This window comes from Melozone crissalis, unplaced genomic scaffold (assembly GCF_028551555.1).
Source record: "Melozone crissalis strain CALT ecotype California unplaced genomic scaffold, PUWL_Pcris_2 ptg000012l_1, whole genome shotgun sequence".
Taxonomy (NCBI): Eukaryota; Metazoa; Chordata; class Aves; order Passeriformes; family Passerellidae; genus Melozone; species Melozone crissalis.
In genome coordinates this window covers 14,329,392-14,351,059 of record NW_026535790.1, presented here as the reverse complement: position 1 = coordinate 14,351,059, position 21,668 = coordinate 14,329,392, and the positions used below count along the sequence as shown (strand labels likewise).

The following is a 21,668-nucleotide window of genomic DNA, read 5'->3' as shown; positions in this document are numbered from 1 at the left end:
ATACGACCAATTTTTTTTTTTTTTTTTTTTTTTTGTATTTCAAAAATATCTGAACCCAAATAAATATTTTTTTTTAAAAGTACATTTCTCAGACTAGTCATTTGGTGTTAACATCAGTTAAACTCTTGTGCAGTGACACTTACAGCACGACACTAAGACATGCTTGGGTTTCTCCCGGTCACACTCGCCCTAACTACTGACGCAAGCATTCGGCACGCACAGGCACACACACGGAACTCAACATGCAGGAATAGGATACAGTGCTTTGAAAATAAGATGAGAATTCATCACAGCCTCCTGGCAGCCTTGAGAGGCAGCTGCAAGCCCAGCCCCATCCCCGTGGCAGCAGCCGTGCTGCCGGCAGGACCGGGTACCCTGCTGCTGCCTTCCAGTGAAATCCGTCCCAGGGAGCAGGGGCTGGGCGTTTGTGACCCCTCCAATGCTGGGGTGCAGTTGGGTGCTCTGACATTGTGCTCTGGGGCAGGGGTTCTCCTGCAGCCTGGGCAGCTCCCTGAATTCCCTCAGACCCTGTTACAGGAGCCTCCTCACTGTGCTGCTGCAAGCCCTGGGTCCTGCCCAACTCCTGCAATCTGCAGGGTGGGCTGGCCCCCACCACCAGACCAGGGGCTCAGGACCCTCACACTCAATAAAACCCAAAGAACTGGCCTGGGGGCACAGAGCCATCAGCTCCCACCCTGGAGTACCTCTCCCACCCTCCCACCACGGTGAATATTGCTAGAGTATAGGCAGCTCTGTGGAGCTGCTCAGAAGTGATTGCTATCAGATGAGAGGAAATCTGAGCACTGTTCTCTGAGAAATGAAACCTTTGTAGGGTTAAGATCACCTACAGCTATGGCTGAGCCTCCCGGGCTGGGAGCTGGAAGCAGGGGGGTTAGTGGGGAGCAGAGCAGGGGCTGGCAGCTGGGGAGAGCAGGAGTGGGGAACGGGAGCCCTCCCTCCTGGCCAGGAGAGGCTTCAGCTCTGATGAATTCTGATCAGTGAACACCTCCCCTCCCTGGCAGCCGGGGGAGCCAGCGGGGCCGTGCAGGAGGGAGTGGGGACATGCTGGGTGGCAGCACTCACAGAAGCAGGGGACACGGCCATGCAGGGCACCGCTGGCTCTGGCAGCTGAACGGCTGGTGAGGGTGGCACTGCCACTGCCAGGACCCCCCTGCTCCTCGGGGAAGGATGGCTCAGGCAAGACATAACACACACGTCATGGCAGGAGCTGTCAGTGCAAAGGCTGTGGTTTGTTGTTAGTCTGTGAATATCAGAAACTGGTGAGGTGCCACACCAGAGATGGGGGAAGTCCTAAAGTGCCAATACAGGATCTGCACTGTACAGCAGAACAGAGACAGAGAAATTACAGAGGAAAGAGGAACTCAGCTCCCAGACACCAGCTGCCCTCAGAATCCCTCCAGTTTCTGCCACCACAAGCAGAGAGGGCTCCAAACGCCCAGAGGTGCCACAATCTGGTGTCCACTCCCCTTTTCCAGTCCAAGTTCAGAGGTTACACTGCTGAGAGGAGCACAAGCACTCCAGGGCGTGTTTCTCCACAGCTCCCAGTTGCAGATAATGCCAGAGCTCCTGTTGGGAATCAGAGATGTTCCAGCCCCTGGGGCATCCTCCCCAGTCAGAGCTGCTTGGTGGCAGAGAGGTGAAGCAGGTCAGACAGGTGGCAGTGCAAGTATTGCTCAACACAGCCTTGAGTATCAGATACTACAGGTTGGACAGAGGGAGTAAGAAGTGAGTTATTTCTCAATTTATGAGCACAGCTGAACACCACAGGTCGAAACCACTGTGACTAAAATGAGCCACCACGAATCATCGCTCCCACTCCGTGCTGGAGGAAGACGTGTGAGTGAGTCAGCAGGAAAAAAGTCTGTCTGTCTGTCCTTCCCTCCCTCCCACCTCAAACCCAAACAGCACTGGGTGGTTTCCCAGCAGGAAACAAGCTCCTGGTTTGAGCCCTGCTCCAGAGCAGGCTGCTGGGAGCTTTCATCTGCCTGGTGTCACCTGCATTACTCATCTCCCTCCTCCCCCAGGGAATGTCACCTCAGCCTTAGTGTGGAAGTTTGGGTGTGCATGAATCAATCCGGGGCACCTTGAGGCACCTCAGGAAGCAGAAAATTGGATGGACACAGAGCCTTTCACCAGCAGACTCAGCTCACATGAGACAGGAGGGCACAGGCAGGACAGGAAAAGGCTTTGAACACACTGTAAAGGTGAGAAGCTCACCTTCAGCAAAGGCCACACCACCCTGCTTCCAGCCACAACCTCAAAACACCATCACAACAACCCCTGACCCTGGAGATCCCTCTGGACAGAACCATGAGGCCAACTTGACTGAGCCACCACAAACAGCAACAACCTTAAAAACACCTTTCTGCCCTGTTGGTTTGTACCCCAGAGAGCCTTTCCAGGGGAGAGGAGGAGGTGGCACAATCCTGAGGCACTGATGCTGGTGCAAAATGACAGCCTCCCCCAGGAGCCTCCCTGCCTCCAGACAGGGCTTTGGAGCAGTGCAGGTCTCACAGCAAGTCTCAGTGGGGTCTAAGCCACGCTGGGGAACCCCAGGCTGTACACAGAAACCTCCCAAGCTCAGAAGGAATATCACATTCACCTCCAAAGCTGCCTCACATTATCACCATAAACAGAAGTTTAAAAAAAACCCAACAAACTTAAGAACAGATCAGCTCTTGTATGATGTCAGCTGCTCTCACCCCGTAATCAGCATTAAAAAGAATTAAAACCAAGATTAGTTTTCCTAGAAAGACTTTTCTTACTTGGGAGTACCGTGGGAGCTGCTGCTGCCCATGGCACTGGGCAGAGCAGCCCAGGATCACCCATGAGACTCCAGAGGGAAGTGCTGTGCTTGGGCACAAAGCTTGGGGCACTGACAGGAACCACCTGCGAGTGCCACCATGTTGGTGGTACCTCCTTTATGGCACAGAAGCTTTGAAAGGAAAAGTTCTCAGTACCCAGGCTCAGGGAGCAGCAGTTGTGCCCCATCCAGAGCCACCCAGGAGCCCTGGGAGAGGTAGTCAGGACATGACAATGGCTCAGCCAGGAGCAGCAGGCAGCAATGCCAGCTCTGTTTCACCACAAGGCACAAACGCCAACTCCCCAACAAAATAAAATTAAGTAAAATAAAATAAACTATTATGGATAAAACACAGAATCCAGTACATTCATCCCCGATCTCTCCTGAGCACTTGCACCTCACCAGCCTGTGCTAACAGCCTGCTGTCTCACAGCGTGGCTCCAGCTGAATCACATCATTCCTCCACCACAAAAAGCACCTAAAAACAGGGCCCTCACCCTCCTTCAGTTCCCTCCTGCCTTTAAACCTTTAAAAAGCCACCCCCGACCTCACACGCTCTGAGCATTCCCAGTGTCCCTAAGGATGCACAGTCCCCCTACAGCCTGAGGATGATCCCAAGGCTCCCTGCAGCCTGAGGAGGATGCCCAGGCTCCCTGCGGCCTGAGGAGGATGCCCAGGCTCCCTGCGGCCTGAGGAGGATGCCCAGGCTCCCTCCAGCCTGAGGAGGATGCCCAGGCTCCCTGCACACCCAGCAGATGGGCTGTGACAAATGAACAAGGCACAGTGCTCTACATTCGCAGCGGCCGGCGCCTCGGGGCTCACCAGCCTTAGGGACCGCTTCCACCTTCCTGATTTTAACCACGCTGGGAAAGCCTTTCTGGAGAGAAGCACGTGTGCCTCCACTGTGCCCCCACTCACCCAGGGATGACCTATCCTGGGAAGTGCCCAGAAACACAGTGCAGGAAGGGACAGCACCCACTGTGGCTGTGCACAGGCCTGTGAGCTGCTGCCCTGCCAGGGGGCTCTGAGCTTCACTCCCATGACAGTCACTGGTGGATACAAAACTTCACATGGCCTTTATACCTCTGGTCACAGCCCTGGCTCCATGGAAGGGCCTGACAGTGCTCAGGGCTCTGGCAGAAGCATGCAGGACACTGTGCTATGTGGGGGGCTGCACACTGGTCAGTACTGATCCCCGAGATCACCTCCCCTCATGCCATAACCCCCGGGATGCTGCCGTGATCCACTTTAACAGTGCCCCTTCTAACATGTACAGAGTGCCTGATGGTTTATGTGATGGAACACCTATGCTTTTGGCTACAGGGAACACCCAGAAATCCAGAAATCCACTCCCACAGCCCCAGATTTCTGTGGAGCAGACACCAACACCTGGGCCCCTTCCCCACGTGTGAGAGCTGCTGCAGACAGCAATGCCAAGCACGGATGAGCTCTGTCAGACCCTGCACGCGGGCACAGGGCCTGTGCAAGGCTAGATTTTGTACAAAAAGCTGGGCACATAGTCAAATCTGAGCAGGGGGTTCCCCCCCCGCCCCGGTTCCTGAATGTAGTGCAGCTTCAGCAGCTCGGCCAAGTACTGCACGATTTTGACATCCTCGTTGGCAAGGCCCAGCTGAAGCTTTAGGAAGTTCATCCTGCGACTCACGACGGATTCCTCCGGTTCCCTTTCGCTGATGGGGAGGTGCAAATGGTGGCAGAAGGTGAAGAGGAAGGCTTTGGAGCACAGCTGGGTGAGGATGCTCTGCACGTGCATGTAGTAGGTGCTGCCCCGCTTGATCTGGGTGCGGTGGTCGGCCAGCCTGGCCACCACGCTGCCCTTGTACAGGGGGCACCGCAGGGTCTTGCTGTCGGCGTCCAGGATGCTCAGGTAGCGGCTGTAGCGGCTCAGGGCGTGCAGCACGTTCACCCCGCCAGGGGACACTGCCCTGCAACGGCAGCACACAGGTCAGGGCTGCGGGGCAGCCACAAGGAAGCAGCACGGGGTGTCCGTGCCCTGTGCAAGAGCTCTGGGGGTGAATAAAGCCTAAAGGGGGACAAACTGGCTCTAAAGAAACCTCCATTCCCTGGATTTCCACATGCCCTGATCTGTACTGTGCATGCTGCAGCATAAACCACCACACTTCTGGTCAGCTCCCTCTCTCAGTGACATGCAGAGGGACTCACAGGACATCTCTGGTGAGCAGACACATTTTACAGCAGCTCAAAGCCTCCCAATGTGACTCAGAAACCCAAAGCATCCCCCCTTCCCAAGAGTTCCCCCCAGATCCCCTTGGAATGGAGTGTTCTGAGGTGGTCGAAGCCCTGAGTGGAGCAGAACCTTCTGAATTTCCTAAAAGACAGAACCACTCTTAACCCACAACATTTCCTGGCTGAGCCTATTTGTCACTCAGGTGCAAACCCACAGCTCACAAGGATGCAATTACCCACCAAGCTTAACCTAATGGTATTGAAATGCAAATGAGCAGCCTACGCACACCCTTCAGCTCCTCCATGCTTTGTGCTGACAGCTGCTGGGCTGAGATACAGCTCCCAGCCTCTAACTGGGAGCCCTAACTGGTGTAGGGGCTGCCCCAGTGCCCAGGCAGCACCTGGCCATAGGAGACACTGGATCCTCACTGGAATAAATAGTTCAGCCTCTGAATTCCTCCCCAGAGCCCTCCTACAAATGGTTTGTGGAGAGCAGCCACATTAAACTGAGCACTTAATTAACATTCCACGGAGGAGAGCTGAAATGACTGACACATGTTACAGGCAGCTCTTAAATAAAGATTTCTGTTTATAAAAATGGCATCTAACCACAAACATTGAGCAACGAGTAAACACTTGGGGTTTTTAAAAACCTCCCTGACAGACAGAGAGCTTGTGAGCAGCTGCTGGCAGAGCTGTCATCCTGCCTCACAAGCACAGAAATGAGAGCAAACTCACAGTTTTGGATAATTTTCCCCAGCAATACAATACTCTGCAGCTCAGCAAGCAGGTTTCTGTGTTTTAATTTTCCTGCTGTTTACAAACACTCCTGCAGGAGCTGTTCCAGCCTGGCTCTGAGCACTGTCTGCCACTCTGACTCATGTTTTCCACGCTGGTGACAGCAATGGCCATTCCCTGCCATACCTGCACCCAAAGCACAGAACACATCCTGGAACACAGCAAAAAATCCTTTTCATCAACAAGGGCAGGGCCCTTGAGTTGAGCAAACATTCTGTGCTAGTATGAGCTAATAAGTGAAGCCACAGTCCAGGACTGGGTGTTGGGAAGGGGCACTTGTTTTTGGGACAGCTCTCACCCTAAGCAGAGGTTTCCTACAATCCCAACACTGCTCCTGCACAGCTCCAGGGACCTTTCTTCCTCACCAGCACAGCCTGAGGTGCTGCACTCCAATTCTGACCTACAAACCTCATCACCTGTTCAATAGGCTCCAGAAGGTAAAGAAGGCTCCTCCCCTCCAGCACAGCACCATCTACCCTAAAATTCCAGCTAGAAATGTGAGAAGAGTTCCAGCAGGAGATGGCAAAGCAGAGCACACAAGGAACTCCAGGAACTTAGAGCAGATCATCCAGGAACCCAGCAGGACTCAGATGTTTGTTCTCTGCTTTGCCAGGCAAAAACCTCCTGGCCAAATAACTCACCTGAGGCAGGCAGGCAGCAAGTGCCCAGCAGATGTTTTAAAGATTAACTCTCAAGTGAGGCTGGATACAGGGATAAACCTGCTCCTTTTCCTACCAGCAGAAATTCGTGGCAGCTACATTGATAATTAAGAAACCTCCCCTTCACACTCATTGCCCTCTGAGTTGAAGCTCTTACCACACACCTCAACCCTACTAAAGCAATCAGACCCTTCCATTTACCTCTGCAGTCCAATCAACTTCCACTTCTGGAAATCCACCAGGTGCAGAGCGGAGGTGACCCAGTGCTTCACGGGCTTGGCGTACCCACCGCAGCTGGGCACGAAGATGGAGAGCGCCGTCACCAGCCTCTTGACCATGGCCTCGTCCTCTCCCAGCACCACCAGGGTCCTGCCGCTGAGCAGGGAGTAGATGGCGGGGTGGGCAAAGGGGTACTGGCGGATGAAGCGCAGCGCGTTCTGCCCGGCCCTCTTCCTGTGCCTGTCCGCGGCCGCCGCGCACGCCGGCTGCGCCGGGGACGGGGTCCTGTCGGAGCACGTGGAGGCGGCGCTGCTGATGAGGCTGGTGGAGTCCGAGCACTCGTCCAGGCTGCTCTTACTCACCTCCCTGCTGCCCGTCAGGCGGCGCGAGTCGGGCTCGTAGGGCAGGAGCCCCGCCGGGAGGGCCTGGTGGGAGGGGAAGCCCCCGCGCAGCCCCTGCTCGGCCGGGCCCCGGTAGGGCTGCGGCGGGATCCGCACCACGCCGTCCTCCTCGCACGGCCTCTGCCGCAGCTGCTCGGCCAGCGGCTCCAGGAAACTGGGGCTCTCCTTCCCGATGCAGCAGGCAGCATCCACCTGCACTAAGCTCTCCTGCTTGGAGATGTCGTCCTGCCCGTCGTGCGCGCCCGGGTTGGCTCTGGGGGTGAAGCGAAGGCCTCCCTCGTCATCATCCGCGTAGGGCTCCTCGTTAATGGCACTTGGGTAGCTGGCTTTGAAGTCCTCTGGGATGAGGGCCTCGGAGGGACACGTGCTGAGCACCTCGATGCTGTCCTCGCTGACCGTGCGCCGGCTGCCCACCTTGCTGCGGCCGGCCTGGGGGCTGGCCATGGCGGGCAGGCTGGCCTGGCTCTCTGATTTGGTCAGCCCAGAGCCCGACTTCTCTGTCCCCAGCACCTCAATGCTCTCCCCGCTGCTGATGCTGCCTTTGATATCTGCATCCAGATAGTCCAGGTTCTCCTGCTGCTCAGACATCACGGACTCAGACATCTTGGGTTCTTCAGAGTCCTCCATCTCCTGCTCCATCTTGATGGGCACACACTCCACGCTGGATTTGTAGGAGCCCAGGCTGATGACCACTTTGGGAGCAAGGGACTCTTCCAAACACTTTTCATCCATGGCATCTTGGCCGAGCCCCTGGCAGCCTCTGTACTGTTTTTCAGGAGGTTTTTCATCCAGGAAAGACACATCCTCAAAGAGGAAGTTGGTGACGCTCTGCTGCTTGAGGAGAGCCCGGCTGATCTGCTCTGTCAGGAGGTAACAAACATCCCCTCGAAAAGTCCTCTCGATATGGTGCAACTGGTCAAGGGTTTGGGTGAAAAAATAAACATCACAGAGCTCCTCCAGCGTCTTCAGCTTCTTGTCAAAGCACTTGGCAGACTTGGCTTTGATGAGTTTGGGGGTGTAGGATGGCACGTGGGTGTAAAGGTGAGTCTCACCAGGCTCAGAGGCAGTCGGGTCCTGATCATGGCTGCCCGCATCCGCCCGGTCCAGGGCACACTCTGGCTCGTAGGCGTGGAATTCAGAGTCCTTCAGCTTCCTGTAGGGATACGACCGGATTTGTCTCAGCAGGTCTTGGTGCTCTATGATCGACTTTTCCACGCTGGCCAGCTCGTTGGCCTTCTCAATGGCCTGGGTTGTGTAGTACCCCTTGTCGTTGGCTTTCTTCTGCTGCTCAGTCTCGTTGTGCAGGACGGTCCTGGTGTAGTCAAGATCTTTCAGTTTCTTTTCCAGCTCGTTGGCAAAAGCTTTCCGGTTCCCCGTCTTCAGGCATTCGGAGGCTTTGGAGAACTCGGTGGAAAGTTCCTGAAACTGCTGCATGATTTTGTGCTCGTCAGCAGAAATGTAGGCCATGCAGAAGGGCCTCACAAAGCCCCTGGCTTCCAGGTCATACAGGGTCAAGTGGTGCACGTAGGCAAAGGCCCCTTCCTTGGAGTCCCCCAACACCACCTTGGAATCCTCCACAAAGTTCAGCTTCGGGTAGGCAGAGCCGGGAGGGTGCCCCACGAAGGATGCCTGGTAATCCACAGACATGATCCGCAGGGAAAAATAATTGAGATCGAAGGTGCCCGATACTTTGGCGTCATCGGGGATGGTCAGGAGGGGCTGGGGCCCCACTTGCTCCGAGAACTCGGAGATGAGGATGAAGTCCCGGGTGAACTTGGAGCCGGCGACCTTGGCCCAGGGGTTGGCACCCTGGCCGGAGAAGGGGAACAGCGGCACCGAGTACTCCTCGGGCAGGGGCGGCTCGCGGTACAGATCATCCTCCAGCTCCTCCTCCCTGGTGAAGGCCACCACGTCAGGGGCGCTGATCATATTTCCCGCAGGACGGGACCGACATGGAGGAGAGACGCGCCCCCGGTCCCCCCGCCACCGCCGGGCCCCGCGGGAGGCGCCGGCGCAGCCCCGGCCCGGCCCCGCCGCTGCCGCAGCCCCGTGTCCCCCTCACGCCGCCGCCATGGCCGGAGCCGCCGCCTCCTCACGGACCCGCAGCCATCTTGGAGTCACATGACGCGCGGCCTCTGACCCCGCCGGCAGGAAGCGACGCCACCGCCTCCTCTTCCTCCTCTTCCTCCTCTTCCTCAGCTGGAGTTGTTTATATTTACCGTCTTCGCCCTTTGTCGTTACCGACCGTGAGACGCGCCCAGCGGCGGCGGGAAAGGGTGAAAACCGAGGCGGAGCGGCTGCGGGAGGGGCGCCGCTGAGCATCTCGGGAGTTGTAGTTCCGTGGCGCCGCCGCGGCTGCGCTTTACGGCAGGACGTGACGGTGAGGGAGAGCGACAGCGGAGCGCGGGAGGTCTAGGAGGTGAGGGGGGAACGGGGAAGAAAAGGGCGAAGGAAAGAGAAAGGGAAGGGGAAGGGAAAGGGACAACCCGAGGGGGAATCGAGGGTGGCGAGGGGACTGCGCTGCCCCGGGTAAGGGACAGCCCAAGGAGGGGATCGGGGGTGATGAGGGGACTGCGCTGGCCCGGGTAAGGGACAGCCGAGAGGGAGCAGGGATGATGAGGGGACTGCGCTGCCCCGGGTAAGGGACAGCCCGAGGAGGATCAGGATGATGAGGGGACTGTGCTGCCCCCGGTAAGGGAGAGCCCAAGGGGGGATCGGGGGTGATGAGGGGACTGCGCTACCGTGGATAAGAGACAGGACCAAGGGATGGGCTGCGGGACCCCTGACAGCTGTGGCTGCAGGGGAGGCTGCCCTTGGTGACACCTTCGCCATCCCCGAGGGGCTGCCCCGAGCCTCCCGGTGACCCCGGCCATCTCTCCATCCCAGCAGCACCGGCCCGGGACGCGCAGCAGCAGCAGCAGCAGCAGCAGCAGCAGCAGCAGCAGCAGCAGCATGCCCTGGCCTCACCCCCTGTGATGAACGTGTCCGTGCGGCTGCTCCGCAGGGCCAGCATGCTGCCCCAGCCCTGGCGCTGCTTCTCGCGGGCCGCGGAGGAGGTGGCGCTGCAGAGGATCCGCAAGGTGCTGTGCGTGGCCGAGAAGAACGATGCTGCCCGGGGCATCGCCGAGCTGCTCTCCAACAGGAGGATGCGGCGGGTAGGAACGGCCCGGCCACACCGTGCTGCCCCCTGGGGCACGGAAACACGGGTGGGGCGGGTTTGTGTTGTGTATGGCAGCTCCAGCACTCTCAGCAGAGCTTGGCATGGCCGTTTCACATCAGCACATGGCACACTTGGTACTGGTTTTGTCCCTGGACACACGAGGGTACAAGAATGTTCTGTGGACAAACATCACTTGCCCAAATGTATTTGGGAGTCTCAGGTCCTTGTGGGTTAAGCAGAGTGGGAATTCAGCTCCCTCTGCCTTCCCATGGTGAGAGCTCCCTGGGTCCCTCCTGACAAGGGCTTCAGAAACTGACACCATCCATTGGCATGCAGTTCCCTGTCTAAAAGCAGCACTTCTGCAGCATCAGCAGTGTCAGGGCTTTACTGGAGGTCACCAAATAAAGCAAAAACAGGCTGTGGTTTGGAGAACAAAAATTCAATTATTTCTACTCTCTGCTGCTGTGGTAACAGTTTGCATAATCACTTCCTGTATCCAAACTAAGGAATTTCCAAACTAAGGTGCTACTAGACCAGAATCAGGGAGTCACTGAGGTTGAAAAAGACCTCTGAAATTATTGAATCCAACCCATGATCCCCACCTTGGCACCCAGACCAGAGTACTGAGTGCCACATCCAGCTGTTCCTTGAACACCTCCAGGGGTGGTGACTCCACCACTTCCCTGGGCACTTGCAATGCTTGGTGACCCTTTCCATGAAGAAATTCTTCCTGATGTCCAGCCTAAACCTTCCCTGGGACAGCCTGAAGTTGTTCCCTCTCACCTTGTCACCTGGGAAAAGTGGCTCCAACCTCCTTTATTTGAATAAAAGGTGTTATTGAGAACCTGGGTGCTGACAGTCCCAATCAATACATCATCCTACCTCTGTAAAAAAAGCAGCAAATACACAATCTAGAAACTTCCATGAGTCCCAGTTAGGTGAGGACACTGCTTGTCACTTGGAACAAGATAGGAGTTTCTAAAAACTGGCCAGCCCCATTAAATAAATCAGTTCCTCACTATTCATGGGGAGATAACCCTGGCACCACCTTCAGGAATGGTTCAAAATCCTCTTACCTTGGGAATCACCATTTCATTGTCTCCATAAATGATACAGGAGATTTCCATCCCAGTGTGGACAAAGCGGGGCAGGATGGATTTGTTTCCTGTTAAAAATTTTAATTAAAAAATTAAGAATTTGTGTTCTGTGAAAATCCAGAAACTCAAGAATTCTCCTTTTCCTTCCAGCGAGAAGGGTTTTCCAAGTTCAACAAAATCTATGAATATGATTACCAGATGTTTGGCCAGGTAAGAGTTTTCTCTCCATCTGCTGCTGGATTAATGAAGTACAAATACTAATTAATAAAAGCCATTTCTCAGGAGTTAAAAAACACAGGGATGTTCTGCCTAAAGATGAGAAAAAGTCAGATGTTGTTTCCTTTGCTCCACCACCTGTTTTGTTGCTCTAAATCTTTTAACTTTCTGGTTTTATGTCAGTCAAAAATACGTTGCTGTTTCGAATTGGGAGCTTCCTACAAAAATTGAGGATAAGGCCATGGATGGAGCTTGTTATGATGGTTGCTCCATCCCTGGAAGTGTTCCAGGCCAGGTTGGATGGGGCTTGGAGCAGGCTGGGACAGTGGAAGGTGTCCCTGCCATGGCAGGGGGTGACACTGGATGAGCTTTAAGGTCCCTCCCAACCCAAACTATTCTGGGATTAACAGAAGAAAGGTGTCACTAATCATTTAAACTGAGAACCAAAGGGGGATTTTGGGGCTGTGGGTAGTTTTTGATGAGTGATGGGCACTAATTTCCTCTCTGTGTCTCTTGCAGAACGTTACCATGGTGATGACATCCGTGTCAGGACATTTACTGGCTCATGATTTTATCATGCCATTTCGCAAATGGTTGGTACCTCGTGGCCCTGGCAGGGAGGGGAAGGGCTCTGTCACCTCCTGGCCCTCACAGGAAAGACCTGTCACCTCCTGGCCCTCACAGGAGGGGCTCTGTCACCTCCTGGCCCTCACAGGAAAGACCTGTCACCTCCTGTTCTCATCCCTGACACTGCAAGCTCAAAGACAAAGGGGCAGGGAGGGACTCTGACTCAGAGCAGGGTGATGAGTTCCAAATTTTATAGAAAATAGCCAAAATGTTGTTTCAAATTCCTGTCTTCAGAGTGCTAAAACCCCCTGAAGACATAATACTGGTTAAAATACATCAAGGCAGGCACAGGGAATTAAACTGACTCCAAAATGGGATGGTTTTGTGTTCTTTGTTCAGCTAGGAGCTGTTCTGGGAAGCAAGGTGCTTTCTTTGTCTTACCTCCTTTTGTACTCTGGGCTTCAGATAGGAGGTGCTGCTTGTTGACTTCCAGATTTGCTGTTTTCTCTGGCTGGTTTTTCATTCTGTTGCTTTTAAATGTTACTCAGCATTTCATTTCTGTTGTCTGAAACAAGGCCTGTAAAAAAATACACTAATTGCAGTACTCAGAGAGCACCAGGTAGTGTCTCACAAAGGTTCTTTTAGTTTATGTGATGCACACACACATTTCTCCTCTGTTTTCCAGGCATAGCTGCAACCCTTTAGCTCTTTTTGACGCTGAAATTGAGAAGTATTGCCCTGAAAATTACCTGGATATCAAGGTACATCATGGTTAAGACTTTGAAACTGAGCTCTGGGGTTGGCTCAACAAATCTTGTCCCAGACAGAAGGATGATCTTACCTTTGTCCTTAACATCCACATTTCTGCAGTTTAGGAGATTCCTCCTACATTTCCTAGGACTGTATATGCTGTTCATTTGTGGCACTGAAACTCTTGTTCATGTACAAGTAGTGCAGTGAAGGAACAGCTAAAAATAGAAATGTTTTTTTCCAACAAGGTGGAATTGATGATTGTGTCTCAGTTCTACAGAAAAAGACATTTTTAGAAAACAGATTGTGGCACAACGTGCTCCAAGCCAAACTTTTTAACAGAATTAGATGTAAATAAATGACTCAATTCTTTTAAAAGCTGCCTGATCTCCCGAGACACACAATTACAAAATGTTATTGCAACAACCCATCTCCATGGATACACATTGCATTTGGTGTTCAGTGAGTCATTCTGAAATGAAATGACAGAGCAAGTGGCCTGGAATGTTCTCCCTGTGTTGTTTTTCTCCTCTCAGAGAACCCTTGAACGAGAAATCCAGCAGTGCCAAGCCCTGGTGATCTGGACTGACTGCGACCGAGAAGGAGAGAACATTGGCTTTGAGATCATCCACGTGTGCAGAGCTGGTGTGTAGAGCATCTCCATCACTCTGATTAAATTAATGGTTTAACAACTCCTTCAGCAGAGGCAAATTCTCAATTTTATTGTGTCCAGGTTAAATGCTGGCTAATTCTAAAAATGTGGATGTGATGGACCAGAAAAGCAACCAGCTGTTGGAATGCTGTAGAATCAGTTGACAGCACGCTCTCTTAAGCACTATGACTCAGAGCAGGGTGATGAGTTCCAAATTTTATAGAAAATAGCCAAAATATTGTTTCAAATTCCTGTCTTCAGAGTGCTAAAACCCCCTGAAGACGTAACACTGGTTAAAATACATCAAGGCAGACCCAGGGAATTAAACTGACTCCAAAATGGTTTTGTGTTCTTTGTAGCTGTTTGGTAGATGGTTTTGTGTTCTTTGTAAGTGTTTATCAGCTGCTCCTTTCTGCTGGTGATGGAGTCCCTGTGCTTTCTCTGTGTGTGTGTGTGCAGTAAAGCCAAACCTGCAGGTGTTCCGAGCACGGTTCTCTGAGATCACCCCTCACGCTGTCAGGGCCGCCTGTGAGAACCTCACCCAGCCTGACCAGAGAACCAGTGACGCCGTGGACGTCAGGCAGGAGCTGGACCTCAGGATAGGCACGTAAACATCTCTTACTGGAACCTCAGCTCAAGGCAGAAATGCCCTCTGTAGTCTCCTGAAACTGATTTTTAGATCAGATATGACTAAAAGACATCCCATGTTTTACTGGAAGTGTGCTCTTTGAATCAGAGCATCATCAACTCCCAAGAGCGAATCCAACCTGTGACTGATCCCCTTCTGTAAAGCAGAGTCCTGAATGCCACATCCAGTAATTTCTTGAACATCTCCAGGGATGGTGACTCCACCACCTCCCTAGACAGTCCATTCCAATGTTTAAAAGCTACTTCTGTGAAAAAATTCCTCCTGAAAATAGGAAATTTCTCCTTGAAGCAAATATTAAACTTATAGCTCATGCAGCACTGACAAGCTTCTTCAACTGAGTATTATAAAATTAATGCTCAGAATATTAAAAAGGTCTGAAGTACTGTGATTATCACTCAGCATTGTTGTATTCAGTTGTGGTGCCCATTTTGTTCCCTCAGGTGCTGCCTTCACCAGATTCCAGACGCTGAGGCTGCGGAAGATCTTCCCTGACATTTTAGCAGATCAGCTGATCAGCTATGGCAGCTGCCAGTTCCCCACACTGGGATTTGTAGTTGAACGCTTTAAAGCCATCCAGGCTTTTGTTCCTGAAGCCTTCTACAAAATTAAAGGTATGTTTGGAGAAACACTCCTGGGCTCCATCTTCAAGAGTTTGATGTGGATAAAAAGGAAAAACATTGGAGCAACTGACACAAAAATGCTCCAGAGATTATTTCCTCTTCCTCTGCCATGAGCACTGAGCAGAGCTGGAAGGTTTCCAAGCTCCTTTGTGGTATTTCCATTTTGTGGCTCCTGCATCAGCCAGCTCTGTTGTCCCTCACAGTGACCCACGACCATGAGGACGGCAGCGTGGTCTTCAACTGGAAGAGGAACCGGCTCTTCAATCACACGGCGTGCCTGGTCCTTTACCAGATGTGTATGGAGGTAGGAAAGCTTGTAAATAGTTGCATAATCCAGATTCAGCCAAACATTCCCTGTATCTGTCTTGCTCAAGACTTTTAAAGAGCAGTTTGTGTAAACTCCTGAAGGATATGTGGGTTTGCTTACTCTGTTTAGGATCCGGTAGCGACTGTTGTTGATGTTGTGAGCAAGCCAAAGAGCAAATGGAGGCCCCTGCCCCTGGACACTGTGGTATGTTTGAACTCTGGGTAGGGTTCCTCTGAAAAGAGCTTTGAACAGATGTTTTACTCACTGCTTTGAATTATCCACTAATACTTTTGGGTTTTCTGGCTCTTCCCAATGCAGGAACTGGAAAAATTGGCTTCCCGCAAACTGAAAATAAATGCAAAGGAAACAATGACAATAGCAGAAAAACTCTATACTAAAGGGTAAGAAAGCAAGACTTGGCTTGGTAAACTTAATTCTTCTAAAACTAAATGGCCTTTTGTTGGAAATGGGAAGCATCTTGGAGCAAGTCTCAAATGGCTCTCCTGTCTTTCTTCCCAAGGTTCATTAGTTACCCTCGAACTGAGACCAACATTTTCCCCAAGGAGCTGAACCTGTCTGCCTTGGTAGAACAGCAAACACAGGACCCAAACTGGGGAGGGTTTGCACAGAGGATTTTGGATGAGGGTGGGCCAACTCCTCGGAGTGGAACCAAATCTGATCAGGCTCACCCTCCCATTCACCCCACAAAATACGCCAGCAACCTGCAGGTGGGTGTAACCAGAGGGAACCGGATGGGTTGTGTTGCTTGATAAATAAAGATAAAATCTTAATGTGGTCATTAGCACAAAATCCTCACCTGAGACCCCACTGATTTGTGATGTCTTGTTAACCTGGGAGGACACTCACCCTTCTCACTGTTTGATCTCAGGGCAATGAGCAGAGACTCTACGAGTTCATCGTGCGCCACTTCCTGGCTTGCTGCTCTCAAGATGCCAAAGGACAGGAAACAACTGTGGAGATCGACATTGCCAACGAACAATTCATTGCTCAGGGACTCATGATCCTGGCCAGAAATTACCTGGAAGTGTATCCCTATGATAAGTGGAGTGATAAGGTAATCCCCTTGAGTAACATTAGTGGGAGAGGCTAAAGTAGCACTTCACTGCCAACTTTAGATCTCTCTGCACAGCATCTTTTGACCATTTCTGGCTGTTTGGCTCAGGGCCTTTGTCCTGAATGGACCAGGAAGCAGTTTCAAAGAGACTCTCCTTCTCTCCAGGTTATCCCACTGTATCAGAAAGGGTCTCGTTTTCAGCCCACCACGGTGGAGATGGTGGATGGGGAAACCAGTCCTCCCCTGCTCCTCACAGAAGCAGATCTCATTGCTCTCATGGAAAAACACGGCATTGGTCAGTACTGGCAGCGTGGCCTCTTGCTCTTGGCAGAGGGAATTCTCCCCAGGGAATTCTCCAAATGTTGCTGTAGATAAGAAATGACTTAAATGTGCAGAAAAAAGGGAAATAAAGGGCAAAGTCCAAACATCCTCAGGAGCCTGCAGAGTGCCTCCAGTACCCAGGGAGGCGGGAAATTTTGGGTTCAGGGTGTGCTGCCAGCACCTTGCTGTCCTCAGTGCCAGCAGGGCACAAGGGCAGTGCTGCTCCTCACCATAAGTTGTGTCCTTGTCCCTGGGCATAGGGGAGATCACTTCTTGGCTCCTGGTTTGGCTGACATCTCTCTGCTTCCAGGGACTGATGCCACCCACGCCGAGCACATCGAGACGATCAAGACGCGCATGTATGTGGGGCTGACGGCAGATCAGCGCTTCCTGCCCGGCCAGCTGGGCATGGGGCTGGTGGAAGGTGAGCAGAGAGCCCTCACAAAGGTGCCAGAGACCTTACTGGAACCTTCCTTTCACTCACCATTCCACATATTCCTCAGGCTATGATTCCATGGGCTACGAGATGTCCAAGCCTGACCTTCGAGCTGAGCTGGAGGCTGATCTAAAACTGATCTGTGAGGGGAAGAAAGACAAATCTGTAGTGTTGCAGCAGCAGGTCCAGAAGTACAAGCAAGTCTTCATTGAAGCTGTGGCCAGAGCCAACAAGTGAGTCCTGTCTTTGCCCTCTTCCTTCTACTTTGTTTTGCTGGGAGGTGCTTGCTGCTCTTCTGGGGCTCAGCCTGGAGTGGGGGATCCTGTCACACTGTTTCCCTGGAGCTCTGCCCCCCATGTTGTGGTATTTGTGTGGGAAAGGATGACTCAAAGCCTCGCATGCTGTCAGGAGTTCCTCCCAGCTAAGGGTTTAAATCAGGATGAGCAGTTAAGATTAAATTTGGGGATGGCAACATGCACTGACCTCTGATGTTGTACCCACACCTTTCCTGTTCCAGAAACGTGGTGCTGAGTCAGTGTGCTTGTGGAGGAGCTCAGAGGGGTTGTGTGGGGGGCAGCAGGCTCTGAGTCACTGCAGCACCTCCTTGCTCTTTGCAGAGACACACAGGATGCTCTGCTCATTTCTTTACAGGTTGGACCAGGCCCTGGCTCAGTACCTGGGAGAAGCTGCAGAAGTTCCAGAGCAGGATGAGGTGTACCCAGCAACGCCCCTTTCTGTTCGGAAATGTCCCCAGTGCAACAGTGACATGGTCCTGAAGACCAGGAAGAATGGCGGGTTGGTGACCTTCTCTCTTGTAGCCTCCTGTGTTGGTTTGTGTTTCTCCAGGCTTTCATTTTTACCTCCTTTGGTGAAAGCTTGGAAACCTTGGGCTGCAGCTTGCTGACTCCACCAGCTACATGAGCTGTGTGGACTCAGCTGAATCTCTTCTCAAGTAGGTATTTCCCCTGTAAAATTGCAGTTTTGACAATTTCTGATGGCTGAGAAGACACGAGAAGGGATCCCCAACTGTCTTGAGTTTGCCTCTTCCTCATCCAGCACCTTTGTCCCTCGGCAGGTTCTACCTGAGCTGCATGGGCTATCCAGCCTGTAAAACTGCAGTCTGGTTCCCTGATTTTGTGGTGGATGTGAGCAGAGACGAGAGCATCTGTGATGTGTGTAAACCCCATCCAGTTCACAGGTAGGTCATGCCAGTTATCCCTTGTTGGACATTGGGGCAGAGACTTCCATGGGCTAGGATGGGCAACCATTTTCCATTCCAGTCTTGGAAAGCTGGAGCAGCACTTGGCTTGGGGATGGGAGGAAGAGGAGTTTGGGAAACTGGCCTCCTTAGAGTAGAATCAAAATAATAAAGTCCAAGTATAAATTGAGGTCTGTTGATGAGAAACTGGCAGACTTTGACTCTTACTTTCCCTGCAGACTGAAGTTTAAATTCAAGAAGGGCAGTGTTCCCCCTGTGATGCCCCTGGAGTTTGTTGGCTGCATTGGAGGCTGTGATGAGATGCTGAAAGAGCTTTTGGACCTCAAGTACTTGCACAGATCATCCCAACCTGCACCATCCACCCCCCAACCCGGGCATCACCTGCAGGCCAACCACTCCCTGAACAGATCCACCAGTGAGACCAGGCAAGCCAGGGGGACCTCAAACCAGGCACGGGGACACCTGCTCTCCATCAACTCCTCCAGGACCCCCAGGGCTGCTCCTCCAGCTGCTCCTCCAGCTGCTGCAGACGATGGCAATGCTGTGGTGTGCAACTGTGGCAGCGAGGCGCTGCTGCTGACCGTGCGCAAGGACGGCCCCAACAAGGGCCGCCAGTTCTACAAGTGCGGCTCCGGCTCCTGCAACTTCTTCCTCTGGGCTGACGAGCAGCCACAGGACAGAGGCAGCTCCACGCCGCTCCAGCCCGCTGCTGGGAGAACCCCAGCAGGATTCCAGAGGCCAGGAGGAGGCAGGGAGCCCCTGGGAAGCAGCAGCTGGGACACTGGAGGTGGCAGTGGCGGTGGCACGGTGTGCAGGTGTGACCAGCCCGCGGTGACGCGCACCGTGCAGAAGGACGGCCCCAACAAGGGGAGGCAGTTCCACACCTGCCCCAAGCCCCGGGAGCAGCAGTGTGGCTTCTTCCAGTGGGCAGATGAGAACGTGGCACCAGGTATGGCCGGGCTGGGGGCGCTCTCCAGGGCTGCAGGCTGTTCTTCAGCTGAGCAGAACAAGGAGATGCTGGAGGGGGTCCAGGAGAGGCCACAAAGGTGGTGGGGGCTCTGAAGCATCTCTCTGGCTGAGGGAGCTGGGCCTGTTTAGTCTAGAGAAGAGAAGACTGAGAGGGGATCTCATTAATGCATGTAAATATCCCAGGAAAGGATGGTGCCAGGCTTTTTTTGGTGACAGGATGAGGAGCAGTGGCCAGAAACTAAAACACAAGAAGTTTGACCTCAACATGAGGAAGAACTGCTTTACATTAAAGGTGGCAGAGCTCTGGAACAGCTGCCCAGGGAGGTGACAGAGTGACCCTCTCTGGAGACATTCAAACCCACCTGGCATGCCAGGGAAACTGTGCTGCTCCCTCTGCCCCAGTTTGGGGGTACAGGGAAAGGGCAAGTCATTCTGGAGCTTTGATCAGAGATGAAACTGTGTGGAAAGATGCTGAAAAGAAAAATAATGACAAAACAAGGGTGCAAAAGAGAGAGAACTGACAAAAAGGGACATAACCAGGTACAGAGGGGAAGATGTGGTCTGTGAGAGATCTCCCTCCTCAGACATTTGAGCCTGAAGGGGCAAAGTCAAGCTTTCAAGACTACTTAGACCCCAAGTTCTTCTCTGCCATGTTTTGTTTCTGCTTCAGCTGCAGACCAGAGCATCCAAGCAGGCAGATCAGCTTCCCCTGTGCTGTTCCCACAGGTCTCTAATGCTGAAAGACAAATGGCTAACATTTCACTGTTCAGACAAGTCTGAAGCAAACACAGGTTCAGGAATAATCTAGAATCTTTGATCTGCTATTTTGAACTTACCTTGTGTTTCTCACCTATTTATGTTTTCAAAGATCCTTAAATTCAAGTTGTTTATCTCTAGGCCCTTCTGGAGATGACTCTTTGAACCACTTTGGCAGCAATGGATACTCCAGAGGCTTGGGAAGCAAGGCCAAGAGACCAGGCAATCTCCCCTCAGCATCTGCTGCCAAGAAGCCACGGACCTGCAGCATTTGCCACCAGCCTGGACACACGAGGAAAACCTGTCCTCAGAACCACTGAGCTGGGATGGAGCTCTGAGAGCCTGCAAGGACCAGGGCTGTGAACTCTGCACAAGGAACTGGACTTTGGGAACAAGTCCCTTGAGTGTTTTTTGGAGGGGCTGGCTGCAGGCTGCTCCTGCCAATGGATGCCATTTGTTTCAGCAAGGGTTCAACCAGCTTGGAAAAGTGGTTCCACTGCCAGGTTTTGTTTCCAGCTGCTCTTCTGCTGAGCAGTTTGGGAAGGTCTGAACATTTCAAGGAAGCACTTGGAAGCTGAGTCTGTGGAGAAAACTGCACTGCATCATCCCCTGCACCATCCTGGTGTTGTTCCTGGCCTCTCCATGCAGGGAAGAGCTGGATCAGGACAGACACCAGGACAGACACCAGGGCTGCCAAGCTCTGCTCAGGCCCTGCCTTTCCGCAGTGTGGAATTTAAGTTCCCTTCTCACTTGATGTTACCTGAGCAACATTCCCTGTTTTTGTCACCCTTACCTGGGTTGTGAAGGAGGGTCAGGTGCTGAGGAGCTGGATCTGGTGCCGGCCCTGGGAGGAGCTCAGCTGCAGTGCTCAGGAAAAGCCCTCATTTTAGATGGTTCCTGAATTTGAAGGCAAGTTCTTCCTCAAACTTTGAGACATGCCTTTGTGATGCTGCTAGCTGATGAAAGTTATTTTTGTCAAACTAAATGAGTTTCTTATTAAAATATTATTTAAATTTTAAATTTGATGCAGTGACACCTTAGCTTTCCCTAATTATTTCTTCCTACATCAAATAGTGAAGCTTTTACTGTGAAAGCATCCAGCCAAATCTTGCTCTTTCCAATCACTGGAACAATAGAGGAGCTTTCTTGGCAGAAACTCCCCACAGCAATTTAGAAGTGAGCTACAAAGAGATGGGAAAAAGTTTTTATCTCACCAGCTGCATCTGCTGATCTGGGACACACAGACAGAGCTGGCTGAGCTGAAGAGAAGCTCTGTTTTCCTGTTCTGAGTTCAGACTGAACTCCCTGGGAAGCCAGGCTGCCTCTTCCCTTGCTGCTGGGGCTTCCTCTGTTCATCTGCAGGATTGCTGTGTGCTCTGCTGCCAGGAGCTCCAGTGCTGCTCAGCACCCTGCACAGAGCAGTTCCTGGGGCCAGCACTGAGGGGATGGGCTGGAGCCCTTAGAGGGCAGCTGGAAGCAGAGCCCACAGCTCTGAAAGAGAGCCTGACACCCTGCAGCAGTCCATTGCTATCAGGCCTAAACCCATGCAGACAGCCAGGAGAATTTGGGCTGCATTTCCCTGTAGCCCTCACTGCCACCATCAACAGCCGTGGCCTAAAAATACCCTGGGCTGAAATACCAACATGGCAAGGTTTGGAATGCAGTCACTGAGCCAAGGCAGCCTGGCCAGACACCTTGGAATGGCAGCAGGGACACAGGGAGAGGTTAAACCTTGCTGCTGGATCAGCCAGGAGCAGCTTGAGGAGTC

General features: G+C 52.7%; 2 protein-coding genes across 3 annotated transcripts; one reads left to right on the top strand and one right to left on the bottom strand.

Annotated features, from left to right (window-relative positions):
* Positions 1 to 27: 27 nt before the first annotated feature.
* Positions 28 to 9,108, bottom strand: SMCR8 (SMCR8-C9orf72 complex subunit). The gene is made up of 2 exons (XM_054270843.1): positions 6,688 to 9,108; positions 28 to 4,767 (listed from the first exon to the last, which is right to left on the bottom strand). The coding sequence occupies exons 1-2, from the start codon at positions 9,033 to 9,035 to the stop codon at positions 4,314 to 4,316; spliced, it is 2,802 nt and encodes a 933-aa protein (XP_054126818.1). The 5' UTR covers positions 9,036 to 9,108; the 3' UTR covers positions 28 to 4,313.
* A 935-nt stretch (positions 9,109 to 10,043) lies between these two features.
* TOP3A (DNA topoisomerase III alpha) lies at positions 10,044 to 20,558 on the top strand. 2 transcript variants are annotated; one of them, XM_054270840.1, is made up of 19 exons: positions 10,044 to 10,261; positions 11,514 to 11,573; positions 12,099 to 12,172; positions 12,832 to 12,907; positions 13,433 to 13,541; positions 14,008 to 14,151; positions 14,638 to 14,808; positions 15,021 to 15,121; positions 15,254 to 15,328; positions 15,443 to 15,525; positions 15,645 to 15,852; positions 16,014 to 16,199; positions 16,365 to 16,494; positions 16,831 to 16,944; positions 17,024 to 17,189; positions 17,608 to 17,751; positions 18,032 to 18,154; positions 18,394 to 19,124; positions 20,042 to 20,558. In XM_054270840.1, the coding sequence occupies exons 1-19, from the start codon at positions 10,082 to 10,084 to the stop codon at positions 20,218 to 20,220; spliced, it is 3,054 nt and encodes a 1,017-aa protein (XP_054126815.1). In that variant the 5' UTR covers positions 10,044 to 10,081; the 3' UTR covers positions 20,221 to 20,558. The 2 variants fall into 2 exon arrangements, with proteins under 2 accessions (XP_054126815.1, XP_054126816.1); XM_054270841.1 differs by lacking the exons at positions 10,044 to 10,261; positions 11,514 to 11,573; positions 12,832 to 12,907 and having other exon boundaries at positions 12,098 to 12,172.
* The last annotated feature ends 1,110 nt before the right edge of the window (positions 20,559 to 21,668 follow it).